Source organism: Nipponia nippon, unplaced genomic scaffold (genome assembly GCF_047370975.1).
Source record: "Nipponia nippon isolate SJK-2023a ecotype South Korea unplaced genomic scaffold, ASM4737097v1 scaffold_9, whole genome shotgun sequence".
Classification (NCBI taxonomy): domain Eukaryota; kingdom Metazoa; phylum Chordata; class Aves; order Pelecaniformes; family Threskiornithidae; genus Nipponia; species Nipponia nippon.
In genome coordinates this window covers 46,319,295-46,333,545 of record NW_028262413.1, presented here as the reverse complement: position 1 = coordinate 46,333,545, position 14,251 = coordinate 46,319,295, and the positions used below count along the sequence as shown (strand labels likewise).

Genomic DNA, 14,251 nt, shown 5'->3' with positions numbered 1-14,251 from the left:
TACGTCGCTTGATTTTGATTTCCTGATTTTCCTTGTTTTTTTTCCCAGGAGCACAGCAGGGCAAGAGGGTAAGCACTTTGTGGGGAGACAGCTCCTTTCGAGGCATGCCTCAGACAGAGGTGGATGGGTGTGCTGAAAGCAGCTTTGGACAGAGCTTCTTGAGCACAGATACTCTTTATTCACAGCGATAGCATGACTATTACACCAGGAAACATCCCTGCCCACGTTTCCCTCCCGTAGTTTCCTGTAACATCAGGCTGTGTTTTACGCTGCAGTAAGGGTCCTTGTGCTGGTCCGGTGCACGATTCTTGTTTTGTCTTCTCTTTCACTGGCTGGTCGTTCTACTAAAATGATGACAGCTTCGTCCATCACCTCTTCTCTGTCCTGCAGGCTTCTTCATCCTTTGCCTTACCGCCAACATCTGGCTTCTTGATTTTGCTTTTGGTGATGTCCCAGCTATCTCCATTTGAGCTGTCTCAAATAAAAGAATACTTTTCTCCCATGCTCATGCTAACCTCTGGAGCAAACCATGTCTCCTTAGAGTGATATTGCTGACAACACACCTTGTATCTTGCCTGAGAGTTATGTGCTGAAATCCTGTGAGAGAGATGGGCAGCTGTTCAAAGGCACGTAAGAAATACAGCGATTTCATGAGCCCACAAAATCAAAAGGAAGCTGTCCTGAATCACCAGGAGGGCTTTTCCCTGCGAAATTCTCATTCACTTCAATCTACCTTTCTAGCAGTTAGTCTCTGTAATGGTGTGCAACTAGTAGGGCTGTAATTTACCTGGAAAATAAACGGTAAGGATCTGATCCTGTCTTCCACATTCCCATGAAGGAAGAGTGTATTCCTCTCGGAGCAACTCCCTGGAGATCAGGGTATTTTCCTGCTTACAGGAAAGTATGGCTTATGGCATCTGGCCAACATGAACACCTTGAAAAACTGAATGAAACAACATATTTAGCATATTGGATATATTATGCAGTCATCCAGATTAGTGATTTGAAATGATCTGGACTAGATTATTCTGCTTATATTTAATGTATGATGGAATGCAGTGAAATACATCTGTTTTCATGCTGCCTACTAGCTTCTTGACAGCTTGATAGAGCTTTATGTCTGCATGTTCTAAGAGCTTGAACATCTGGGCCTGTGTATAAAAATTGAAGCCAAGCCTCTGACTGAGAAATCCAAAATAACCCTATTTTCAGAATGTGAATTGCTTGATCTCATAGTGGAGCTCCTCTGGCTTCACGTGTAAGTGGCTGCTGTATTGATCCTGCCCAGGGATGGAGATGGAGGACTTGTCCTTTCCTTCACTTCATTCTCCAACAGGAGCTGCCCACAGCTGCATCACATCTGTGAGCTCTTCGTCATCGTTTTGGATCGCATCATCCGTGATGAGCTCGTGTCCCAGTGAAGCCCAGCCAAGTGCTCAGGCAGGAGGTGGAGTGTGTGTGCTGGCGAGAGACAGGCTGTGGCGTTTTTTGTTCCACCAAGCCCGTGGTCCCAGCCGTTGGGAAGTGGAGTGCCCTTTGGTCTCATCCCCCTCGTGTGGGTTTGAAACGTTTTCCTGTGGCTGGAGAGTGTGGAAATGCAGATCAGGCTGCCTTGGAGGCAGACAAAACGCTGTTTGCTTTTGGGATTCTTTCGGGGGGGGGGGGATGTGGCTGAACTGTTTTTATATTCTGGGTGCGAACATGTGTTGTGGAGCAGAGAGAGCCTGTGGTAATTGGTACCATTAGCCTCTGGGAGCATAATCAGTGCAGTAATAATAAAATTGGCATCAATAAGAAAGGTTTTATTCTGTTTATGTTGTCTGGCAAAGAGAGCAGTGATCTATCAGGGCAGGGAATGAACAGGCACGTCCCAAATTAACAAACTTCATCAATGTGCTGCAGCCAAGGCAACCAAAGAGTCTGGCCTGCTCTCGCTGAGGTTCTGAACGGGCTGGCTGCGGAAGGGAGAAGCTGGCAAGTGTCTTATTTGAGAACTTTGTATCTCCCAAGTTGTTTACTCAACCAAACATCTCTGTTATAAAAAAAACCCTCAGGTGTTTCTTAACACAGCAGAGGAGTATTTCAGCTGATGAAAGGCCAGAGGAAAGAGAGAAGTGAATTTTGGACCAGGGCAGCACTGCTTGGAGACAGAGCGCCCTGTCCTGTCCTGCAGCTCAGTTTGAGTCCAAGTGTGAGGTTCCCCATAGAGTGCATGGCTGTCTGATGGCAAGAGTGTGTGATGAGGACCCTCGGGTTTCTGGTGTGGGTTTTGTGTGCGCTGTTGCTTTTCTAATTGCAAATCAAGAAACTGTGCTGTGGAGGCAAAATAGTCACCATACAACAAAAGCTGCCAGTGACCTAACAGGGCATGTGAGGACTTGCTGGAAGGAAAATCCTCACAGCAGTGAATAAATCAGAAGGGACTTTAGAAATGGGAGGTGCATTTTGGAGAGGAGAGGATGTCCTCACTCCTCAAGAATAAACAATGCAGTGCATCCACTTCCATGGAGGGGAGAGAGGAGTCGTTGTGCGTAGTTTTCTTTAGTAGTTTGCAAGGGAGAAAGATCAGGAGGTCCTGAGATGATGGGCTACAGGCCATGACACTGGTTAACCCTTGGTGGCTGGGCCAAGTCCATTTGCTGCTGATAATTTCTGTAAAAAGCGAGGGGAGAACTAGCTGTGATGATCATACGTGCACCAGTTGTGAGGCAGTATTTGAATGCAGAAAGCCTGTAAGTGGAAGGGGGACTCCCTGCTGTCTTTCAGCAAATACAACTCTGTTCAAGCTGCTTTCTTGGATGGTGAGAAAAGCTGGTCAGATCAAAGAAAACATGTCTAACTGGGGAGGGCTGGTAACAAAAATAACCCCAGACAAACCCTGATTGATTTTTCCAGCTCCTGGGAAACTCTATGAGGTGAAGCTGGTGGCATTCAATAAGCACGAAGATGGTTATGCAGCGGTTTGGAAGGGCAAAACAGAAAAGGCACCTGCAACAGCAGTAGGTGAGGAATGCCCCTTCATCTGTTGTCTGTCTCTTCTGCTTGGCATGTGGCTTCAAAGGAAGGGTAGAGGTAAAGTTACAAAAAGATGAACTTGAAGAAGGACAGTACAAAAATCGGGAAGGTCCTAATGTAAGGAAACTCCCTTTGGCAGTCATTGCAAATTGCATTGGAAGAATTATCTTGGGAAGGAGAGGAAGGAGCAAAATATCCTCCTTCTCATTAGGGTTGTTCTTATACTGGGTGTGGATGGCCTTCACCGTGTTCCCTCTGGCCCCATTAGTGGCTCAGGGATGGTCTTGGAAATGCCAAATAACCTGGAGTTCATCTCTTATGGTATAAAGATTCGAGAACATGAATTGGCAGCATGCCAGGCATTTTGCAGCATTATAAAGAAAGTAAAAGCTTTGAAGACCTAGGCTCTGTTCTCAGCTCTGCCAGTCTGTTGTGGGATGGTGAACAGTGTGGGCTCCTCCTTACCCTGGTGTGGGCCTGTAGTACACCACCGCCTTGGGGCATGGATCCTCATTGTGATTTTTCCCGCATGTGAGGAAAAGCCTGGACCGCTGCGTGCACAGAAGGGCTAAGCGGGAATCTAGGCTTACGCTGGAGACCAGCATATCAGTGCAGGCTTCACAACCTAGGCCTGTTTTATGGTGTTTTCTGTGTCTGTGATGGCTGTCCCTTGCGTTACTGTCATGTATGTCTCCACATCTCCTTTCTCTTTTTGTCTTGCACCATAGATCCCCCTGTGCAGAAGGGTCCTCCGCTGCCTCCAGTCCAAGTCTATGCAGAGTCCAACAGCTCAACTTCCATATGGCTCAGGTGGAAGAAACCTGACTTCACAACAGTCAAAATTGTCAACTACACTGTGCGCTTCAGCCCCTGGGGCCTGAAAAACGCCTCTCTTGTTACATACTACACAAGGTAAAGGGTTCACCGGCCATGTATTGCTCATGTCAGGAATAAACACAAGGCAGGAGGAACCTGCATGGAAGTTCCAGTACTGAGCAAAATCCTGAGTGTTTCACATGCTGGAAACGTCTGCCTTGGTCACAGATACATTCAGAACTGCTGAAATGTGGCATTGGGACTTGTCTATGACTTGAATACCAAGGGATCATTTACTGGCTGGTCTCTGCATCTTTTCTGCTCTGGTTGGACCTTACACGCTTGTTTTCCTGTTAATAACATATCCAGGTGCAATTATGGCCAGTCTCAAAGCATTCATGATTTGTGAGGTGGTCCTCGCAAGTTTGGTTTAAAAATTGCTAGAGTTTAAGCAGTTATAATAATTTGGGGATATATTTTAAGTCTGGATTCCTGTGCAGGTTTTCAGCCTATAACCAGGCTTTTTCAAGCTTTTCTCTGCAAGTACATCAGAAATGGTCCTGGAGGCTGGGAACCTACTTTGCTCTGTATCTGGGAGCTGAGTGCTCTTGCATTCACATGACTGCAGGAGATGAAGCTTTAAGTGAAAAATCAAATACTGTTAAGAGTTAGGATAATCTCTTACTGTGTTCTTGGTAAGGTATCAAGGTGACAGTGGGAGGGAGAACGATCTAGTGTTCATGGCCTTGTGCATGTGTCCTCTTTTGGCAGCTCGGATGAAGACATTCTCATTAGTGGGTTGAAGCCCTACACCAGGTATGAGTTTGCCGTGCAGTCCAATGGTGTCGGCATCGATGGGCCCTTCGGCAGCGTGGTGGAGCGGTTCACCCTTCCTGACCGTGAGTATTTATGGGAATTGAATCCTGATTTCTCCCAGCTTTCCCTGAATCTCTATAAAATCCCTCCTAACATGCCCCTGAGAGATGTGATCTCAGATCACCTCTAAGCTATGATGCCCTGAGTACATGCTGAGAGCTGCTAAGCATCCTGGTGGCTTTCCCAAGCCCATTAAAGGAGTGCTGCTTTGTAAACAGAGAGGAGCATGTAAAGAGAACTGGGGCAACGATTGCTGTTACTGTGGGGTTGCCTCTGGGTTCAGAGAAATCCTGCTCATTAGAGAGAGCTGATAATGCATTGCTTAAGCGCTAGGTCCTCCCCAGAATGTCACTATCAGAACAAGAGTGTCTTGCCTTGTTTTCCAATAAAACATGGCTGCGGCACCACTGAGAAGGATTCAGAGAAGGCACAGAGCAGTTGTCATGCCCTGCAGCTTGAATGCCCTCCTCCCCTTTTCTGCTGTTCACGGTGGGTCTTTACTTGTCTCTGCCAGGTCCCTCGACTCCTCCATCTGACCTGCGGCTGCACCCGCTCAACCCCTACGCTGTCCAGGTGCACTGGTGCCCCCCCGTCGAGCCCAACGGTATCATTGTGGAGTACCTCATCCTGTATAACGCCAACAACACGCAGCCAGATGACATGTGGACCTTGCTGACGCGAGAAGGTGAGCCTCCTCCAGGTATTGTAGTACCCCACCAGGTCCTCCTCCTCCTGCCTTCTTCCCTGCCTATGGAGCCCTGGTGGGTCAGTCCCACTGCCCTGATTTTTGCCTCGCTTTGAGCCCATACAAATAAACATTCAAGAGCTCATGCTGCCAGCTTTCTTGGAGCATATGCTGGGCCTTGCTCCTGGTCATATAGGAGAGTCCAGGGACGCTACTGAGAAACATGAAATCATAGATGTCTAGGGCTGAAATAGCCATTATCATCCAGCAAACATCCTGCAGATACAGGCTGGCAACCAGTGATTCCTAGGAGAATGTATGCCAGCAATGCCACGTGCAGTTTGTATCATCAGCTCTTTACACAGTAAGTTCGTTAATACCAAAGAGGTGTATGAATTACCTCTTAGAGCTCATGGCACAAAATCCCTCACTTCTGAGGGTCCAACAGAATTCCACTGCTGCTTTGCTGAAGCCTCTGAATACTCTTGAAACTACATATTTTAAACCTCTTTTGACTTGCTTTTGATCAGGAAATATCTTCAGCACTGAAGTGCATGGCCTGGAAAGTGATACCAGATACTTCTTCAAGATGGGAGCAAAGACAGTCGTGGGATCTGGTCCTTATTCAAATGTTAAGGATGTGCACACCCTCCGGGAGAAGTTGTCTGGTATGAATTTCCCCTTTGTCCCGGTGCAGGAACCGAGTTGCGTTGCTGAAGACCGCGATTTGTCATCGGTGGCACTTCTGTTTGCCAAGCAATTGCCTGATGTCGGCTGCGCAGGGTGCGAGATATGACTGTGTGTGGGCTAGGGCAGAGGATCACGGCAGAGTCCTCAGATGTGCAGCTCCACAGGCCTCGGGCAGCTCCAGAATCCATCCCACAGCCGAACTTCATCTCTCTTCCCCATCCCAGCTCCTATGGAAGGGCACATGCAACCTGCATCTTGCTGCCTTTCTGTTAGGCCTTTGTCGCGTGAAATTAATGAATGTGCATAGATGCCAGTTTGCTTTAAGCTGCTGTAAGTTGTCACTGCCAAGTAATCTCCCTTTATGTGTATAGAGGCATCACCAATTGGTTTTAGTGAAGCTGGTGCTCCTCTGAACGTAAGACACTTTGTACCTTCTTCCTGCTAGCAGCTGAAATGATGTATCTGTGCTTCCCCTACTAGATGTTCTGGATATCCACTCTGTCACGGGAATCATTGTGGGAGTCTGCCTGGGGCTGCTCTGCATACTCTTCTGCATGTGTGCCAGCTTCCGCAACAGCAAGCAGAGGTGGGTATCACCTCGCCTTTGCAGGAGGTAAAGGAGGCTGATGTGGAAGGAGGCGAAATACACTGAGCTGCTTCCCTGCGTTCAGCTGGGCTGTTTGGGATGCGGTGTTTGACGTCAGTTAGTACAAAGATTGAGTCTTGGGAGTGCTAGCTGGCTAAGGAACATATTTAGTATAGTTTTTTCACTGATTTATTTTCTCAGTAGTTTCTCTTTAATTTGCATTGTTAGACTAATAGGTTTTCTTTTTTTTTCAGAGAAAGAAAAAAAAACACAAAGGGAAAAAGCACTATTTGCTGAATTATAACCTCTGTCTCTTAGAAAGCAGGCAGTATTTTGCTTCTGAGGTTGGACAGCTCTAAGGATGTTTGGAAAGGGTTTGTTAACTTCCAGTTGGGAAATGATGAAAGGCTTCCCAGTGAGTGACGGGCTGGTTTAAGGGGGATTGGACTCAGCCCAAAGCCCCCTGCTATCCCAGGGGTCTGAATCCAGCCACAAGCATTTGGAAAGACCACGGTCGGAAACCAGCTTAGTTGTTGAGCTTTGAGCTGGCGGCAGATCTCAGGACTAGGAACACGCAGCTTCTGAAGTCTTGTCCTAATGTGGCCACCAAACTTTTCTGTCCTGTTGCATCTCGTATCTGCAAAGCGGAGATGTCAGGGGTGACACAAATCCCCACAGGCAGGGGTTAGAGAGTGCTTGCTCTAGTGCTGGGACTCGTGTTGTCTGCTGCCCTTGTGATCCACTGATGAGGGCAGGGCTTTGCATCCAGCACCACGCTTTGTGTGAGCTTTAGGATTAGTGAAGGTGGCGAAGAGATGCGTCTGGGGAGAGGCTACTGCAGCGAAAGCTGTTACAGTAGGATGTGGATAGAGGATCCTCTTCCTTGGGAGCGTCAGGGCAGGGGCCTGGTTGCTTCCACAAGGAGAGGGTGAGTGGCCCAGAGGGGATCACTTTGTCTGGCAGTCCGTGGCTGTGTGGGACACAGGAAAGCCAGGCTTACGTGAGATGTCAACTCCTGTTTGTTTTCCCTCAGGGAGGCCCTGCCAGGCCTGGATTCCCAGGCAGCCGGCAACCACACTTACTACCACCGGAGCAGGCAAGGGGTGGCAACTCCCAGTGCCACCCTGGACTCACATGAGCTAGAGTCCCTCATGTCCCCGCTCCCGGAGGATGCACCCGTGCCCCTGGGGGACATCACAGAACTGACCGAAGTGCACAGCCTCATCCACACGAGCCTCCCTGAGGACATCGTCCATGGCAAGAGGAAGGTAAGGACCCATGCACGTGGTGACTGGGCTCCCACCCTAGGCAAGAGCCTTTATTTGGCGTGTTGCTGCTGGGAAACCAGGGTCTTATCCTGTCCTGGCTCTGCAAAGTGCTGGTAGTCTTGGCTGAGGCTGGTGCTGGGCAGCCATGCATTTCCCTCTCTGTAAAACTGACAGGCTCAGTCTTGGCTGTTAGATCTAAGTTTGGGGTCCCTGTGCCATCTACCACCCCTTGTCACCTCCCGGGACAGTGACCCCTCATCCCCAGAGAAGCAGCTACCAAACTTACTGCTGCAGAAAGCTGCGCTATTCCTGTTGCCGTGGCATATAGGTGGTGTGAGAAAGTGTGACGTCTAGAGTAGGTGCTCTGCCTTCCAGGATACTCTTTTGCTTAGAGTAAAAGCAGCTTTGTCCACAAATAGTGTGTTCACTGGAATACCCTTGAAGATATACAAGAGGTGAAATTATGTTTTATTTGTGAACCTTATTTTTTGAATTAGTCTTTTCCTGCCCTGCTTGGTTTGCCTGACATTGCATTGTCTTTCATTCCTCCCTGCCCATTTCCTCTCTCAAGCTTGCCTGAAACATTTCATTCCATTAGGGAACCTTTAATTGGCCTAATTTAGTTAATCTGTTTATGTCTCTCTTTGTAGCCCAGGGAGAGCATGTAAAGTAATTAGGAGGTTCAGTAAAACAAATGCATTGTGAGCGCATGGGATTTCACGTTTGCATCAATGATGCATTCGTGTGTCACTGGAGGGGAAGGTGAGTTCAGGATACCTGGCTAATGGCGAGACCCGTCCTTGCTGCTAGTGGCAGTGCAGGTATGGTCTTTTGGAAACGCAACGTCTTCTGCTGCCTTCAGTAGTCCTGTGAGCTGAAGCCATGCTCTTGGCCATCCCCAAGTGCCGCAGCAGATCCGCGCTCAGCTGACAGAGAGGCAGTTTGCAGCCAAGCTGCATCTATGGATTTCGGTGGAATGTAGCTGCCTGTCTGGATCCAAGCTGAAGAGCGTGAGGAATTTCCTGCAGCTCTTTGTTAAATAAGGAACAAATGTTTTCAGTGATGGTGACTTACCCTGGGAACAGGTCGGGGTGGGGGGAAGTTCCCTCCCTTAGGAGGCTTTTTGGGGGGCAGCACATCCAGATCTCTCTTCCAAAGCAACAATCCTGTCTGCAAAGGTTTACGCAAAGATTTGAATGCGTACAGAGCAAGAGCTGGAGAGGGCAGCGCCAAGGCCTGGCTGCTCGGGGCTTAGCCTGAGAGCCTGGGGCCCCCAGCGTCTGTTGCAGAGGCTGGCAGTGTCCAGCAGCGGAGTTATGTTCAGAGAGCTTGAAGGAGAGGGGCGATTCTGGCTGTAGTGTCTCTGCCTCCATAATTGGATGGGGAATGGAGAGTTAAATTACTGAGGATTTTTGCCAGCAGAATAAAGACCTTGGTTTTTTGATGGATGAGGATAGGGAAGCAAGGATCACTGAGGAGCAGCCGCACGCAGCCACCCGGAGAGCAGTGTTGTCACCCATGCTGACCGGTGAGGATGACCTGGCAGGTGAAGGAGAGCTCGAGTGGCGGCCGGGAGCAACAGGCTGTTGTTGCTGGGAGTGGGCACTGGAGGGAGATGTGCTCTCACGCAGGAGGCCCTGCTCCCTCCACTGCCCCGTGCCACCTGCGCCAGCCCTGAGCACCGTTGCATCCTCTCTGTACTCTGACACGTATAATCAAGGGTGAAAAGACTCAGGCCAAAAACATCTTTATGCTGCAGTTGCCGAGAGGCCACATGTCTGGATGGCGATGTGATTTTTACCTGGCCAGGTGGTCAAGGAGTTGGGCAGGTCTCATGAGCATGGCTGGACTGGTGCACACATGCCTGGTCCCCACAACAGTTGTAAATCAGAGCCAGGTGCAGTTGTGAGTGTGTGCATCTCTCTGCTTGTAGACAAAACGCCGCTAGCCAAGGCCCAGGAGTGGGTTCTAGGTTCCTTGGGTTGTTTTGTGTGCTGCAAATAGCTTCTTCCAGCAGCTATTTAAGCCAGGCTGCCAGAAACCCCCAGGGACCCTGCCTGGAACTGAGTGTTGCTGGGAGCTTTGTACCCTACAGTGACTAGCTGCCTTTGTTGCCTTCTCTTTTCTTCTCTCATGCTGTGTGCGCTTGGGGCTGTGAAAACCCATGGCAAGGAATGTGGTAGAGCCACAGGAAAGAGAAAATCCTTGTGGAAGGGAACTCCTGGTCCAGCCTGGCAAGGGGAAGCTCCCCGAGGTGCTCTAGGTCAGGTACTATCACTTGCAGTCCTAGTCAAGAAAGAAAGGGAGTGAGAAATGTCTCAAGGATCCTTTTTATTTAACGGCATATCACATCACCACAGAGCTCAGGCTGTTGGCTGGGACAGACTCTTAGTCCAATGCTGCTGCCACTGTTGGGCAGGTTTATATAGCTGTGATGCCAAGGAGCTGGCAGCTCCAGGCCTGTGTGACCCCCAGTTGCCTGCTTTCCTCTCCGTCCTCAAGTTACGCTCCTGAAACCTGTTTTGTGTTGGTTGGGTGGCACTTGCCATTAGCAGTGGCAGTGATAGCTGCTCCCGTGTTTGCTGGCTTTTCACATGCTGACTCGTTACTTAGCATTTCATAGATTATTCTTGATTGTTTTTATTTTTGTGGCAGCCCGAGGTTCCAGTGGAGATTGGAGGCTCCGTGTTGTTAGGAGAGGTACAGACACAAAGAGGGGACTGTCCCGTGCCCTAAGCAGTCAGAAGTGAGTGAATGTCACTTTGCAGGTGCAGGGACTGGAGAACAGCGAGACCAAGCGCAGGAAGACTTTAACAATGCTGAGATTTGAACTGACTCCTGCAAAGAATGGCAGGCAAGGCTTTTGAGAAGTCCCCTTGGTCGTTTTCAAGTCAAGATCACCAATTCCTTCGAATGTAGGGCCGCGATTCCTCTTGAGCCGTTACAAGTAACGCTGGGGGTGCAGGAGGGTGCCAGTGGAAGGTGGGACAGCCTTTGTGCTGCTGGACAGCCCACAGGAGCCACCTGGCCACCCTGCCCCTGCTTGCAGGACAGCAAGGTGCCACTGCAGCTGAGCTGTCGGCATGGGGCCCCTCCGGACGGCTGACAGCTCCGTTAGGCAGGAGTACGCTCGGCCATTTAGCGGGCCCTTTTCCTTCCTTTCTGTGTGTTTCCCAGTGGTCGCACACAAGGATTTGTAAAAACACTGACAAGTGATTTTCCTCTCTTACTCTCTTCCCCTTTCAAGTGACCCCCGCGCTGATGCCCTCAGTAGCCCACGTTATAAATGGCACCGTAATGCACAGGCTGTGGCGATGCAGCTCTGTTTCCCCTGACAGATGGACTGAGGATGATAAAATGGCTCTGCTCCAGACATCTCTGTCACTGCTGCTTTTGGGCCAAGCAATTTAGAGGGTGGGGGAGAATGTTAAAAAGCATCTGCTTTCCATGGAAGACTTCAGCTTTTCATTGAATGAAGCCAAACCCAAGCATCTTGGCTTGGAAATGTTTGCTGTTGTGCTTCTTGTGAGCTGGAACCTTCCTTGCTTGCTGCCCCGCTCCTTCCCTGTGGGCCTCCTCCCCGCGGGGACTGCGTTTCCCATGAAGTATCCCCGTGACTCGGAGAGAAAAAGCTGTAATGCATCAGGGAACTTGGCTCTCCCCGGGTTGTTTGTTATTTTCATGTTGAAATCTTTCTGCGTGGAAAAAAAAAAGTCCCAATGTTTTCTGAAAAGTCTTAGATGAGAGCTGTGCTCCTGTTGACAGCTAGCAGAGATTCTCCTTTATCTGGTGGGGGAGAGGTCTGTGTTATGTTGCATCTTGTTTAGAGGCATAGCTGCGGGCAGGGATGCCGCTACGTTTGCGTGACATGGAGCTTTCCCGCTCCCGCCGGCTGCTGTGGTGCCGTTCAGCAATGAATCCTTTCTCTCCGCTGTGACACCCTTAAAAGCTGGGCACGTCTGAAATGGTTGGTCAGCCTTGTTTTGCACAGGATTTCAAGCTAGTTTAAATAACCATCCTCATAAAACAGGGAAGGTTTCAAGATCAACATTTCCTACATGTTCACTCTCAGCTCATATATTTGCATGAAATCATTACTTGTCACTGAAAAGGTAACATGATCTAGGTACATTTTTACCAGTCGGAATTTCTATAAAAAGGCTAAAATGAAAAGGCTTGTTTGCTTTGATAAGGATTTAGCTGTAATGGAAACACCTTTTATTGGAAGATGTTTTTATTAGTTTTCATTCTCGTGTTTGCAGTGAACTGACAAAGGGATTTTCCCCTCTCGAAATTAGTATTAGACTGACACTCCTTGCCTTCGTTATTCTATTGTAAAAACCAAGAGAACATTTCCTTGGCTTCCTTCAGCCATTCACTAGCCCCCCTCGAGCAGAAATGCTATCATTTATTGCACCAAACGATACTGCTGAAAGAAGCAGAGAAGCTTTCAGGCACACAAGACCTTCTTCAGGTCTGTGATGAAAACAGTCCTAGAGTTAATTGCCGCTGCCCAACTTTAGAGACTGAGCCCCAAGAGGGATTATTTTTTTTTCCCCCCCCTCAAACATAATGTGCTTGAACAACATGTGGGATATAGGCTATGTTGTGTGGCTGATGGTTTTTTCTGTTTGTTGAAAGTTGCAAACTGGTACAAAACAAGTTTGTTCTTCGTTGCAGCCAATTTCAGCCAGAGCTGAACAGGCTGTTCCCAGAGTCATCAAAACCTATGTAAACATGGCAGATTGACATTTCCGCTAACAGATGGTCCATTGGGGATTGCAGTAGAGCTGCCTGTTTCTTTCCATGTTTTTTGGTATTCACAAGATGCCTGCAAGAAGGTTTTCAAGTTTGCTCTGTGTGTGTGTATGCGTATGATGCTCAGATCTTTCTGATGGCAAATATGCATGTAAGCATCTATAATAGGACACACATTTGTGTGCATGTGTGCATATTTGTGTAGGTTCAACGCTGAAATTTCCAGGCAGTATTTGCTTAGTAACGTATGTTCCTTGGAAAAGGCACAGAAGCCATCAGTCAGCGATGTAGCTGCAGAAAGCCTTTCAGATGGCAGCAGAAGCAAATTGAACGCATTCCTTGAGTACTCGCATGAAGCGATATTCCTTATTGTGAGCTGTGTGTGATTGCTCGGTTGATTTCTTGCTATTAAAATGTAGTTTAATGATTGTCCACTTAGGGAACAATTAGGGAATGCTCTTGGCTCAGAATATATTGTTGAGGATTGCAGAGAGAGGAATGGCAAAGATGCTGCCTCCGGCATCCACTTCTAAATTCGTGAACGCTTGATATCCACAGTGCTGGGTTTGGACATCCCTGTTCTGCAGGGTGCTGTCGTATAAATGAGGCCCTTTACTACTTGTTTTCTTCAGGTTTGATCCTGAGACAGCAGCAAAAGCTCCTGTGACTTGGGGTTGGTGCTGGGATGTAACGCTGCTCTGCCTCCCGCACGTCAGGGTGGACAGAGAGCGCTTGGGAAAGGCTCGGGCAGCCCTTCAGCGCACACGTGAGCGCTTTAATGTGCCTTCTGCCGGCACCGACAGCACGAGGTAGCATTTGCTTCTTGCTAAATAGCTGACTTAGGAATGCCTGGCTCACATACGACATCTGGTCATGTATTTCTACCTAATTTCCAGCCAGATGGACCGAAGCACAAGGAGGTCAAATCGCTCACACAAGGTCAGGCTGATGTCAGAAATCTCTTTGCCATCTTGGCTGGACTCGTGCTACGTTGACTGTTGTTGGAATAGATCTGGCCTGTGTAAGTAGTGTCCACATATGCAGAGCAGAAACCTGGGTTTCTCCTGCCTGACAGTGAGCAATAGGTGGCTGGTGGGTTTGAATAGATGTGCCGTGTATCTGCACCCCACGTGGCCAGCTCACACCACCAGTTTTCTGCATGCTTATGCACACATGCATACTCACAGTTGTGTCAGGGCAGGATTTTCTCTTCACTTCAGCCTTGCGTTGGCCTCTCGCTTCTGTCCAGGCAACGTGTAACATCTGTGGAACGAGCCCAGAGATAACTGGCTCGTGTGGTCCTTAAATCTGAGCACATGTGCATGTGTGTGTACACATATATGTATGTGAGTCAGTAGCAAGGCTGAGCTCAGGTATATGCAGGACAGCCCAATAAAATCAAAACCTGGAAAGAAAATACTTTTCTGCCTGTGAACTAATAGTCTGAGCTGTTAAATAACTTCAGCTCTTAAAGGCACACATTTCCCATACACAGAGGTGTGCATTCAACAGTTTATTGCAAGGGGAAGCTGAGAGAACCCAGAACAAATTGCGTTC

General features: G+C 48.6%; 1 protein-coding gene across 3 annotated transcripts in view; it reads left to right on the top strand.

The window, feature by feature from the left end:
* The window catches only part of IGDCC4 (immunoglobulin superfamily DCC subclass member 4), a 102,189-nt gene that overhangs the window by 79,992 nt on the left and 7,946 nt on the right, over positions 1 to 14,251 (top strand). For all 3 annotated transcript variants that reach the window (XM_087744926.1, XM_087744924.1, XM_087744923.1), the window contains exons 12-18: positions 2,896 to 3,003; positions 3,744 to 3,927; positions 4,603 to 4,730; positions 5,222 to 5,392; positions 5,923 to 6,060; positions 6,563 to 6,668; positions 7,702 to 7,936. In XM_087744926.1, the coding sequence (XP_087601052.1) occupies positions 2,896 to 3,003; positions 3,744 to 3,927; positions 4,603 to 4,730; positions 5,222 to 5,392; positions 5,923 to 6,060; positions 6,563 to 6,668; positions 7,702 to 7,936 (1,070 nt within the window). The remainder of the gene's footprint in view (positions 1 to 2,895; positions 3,004 to 3,743; positions 3,928 to 4,602; positions 4,731 to 5,221; positions 5,393 to 5,922; positions 6,061 to 6,562; positions 6,669 to 7,701; positions 7,937 to 14,251) is intronic.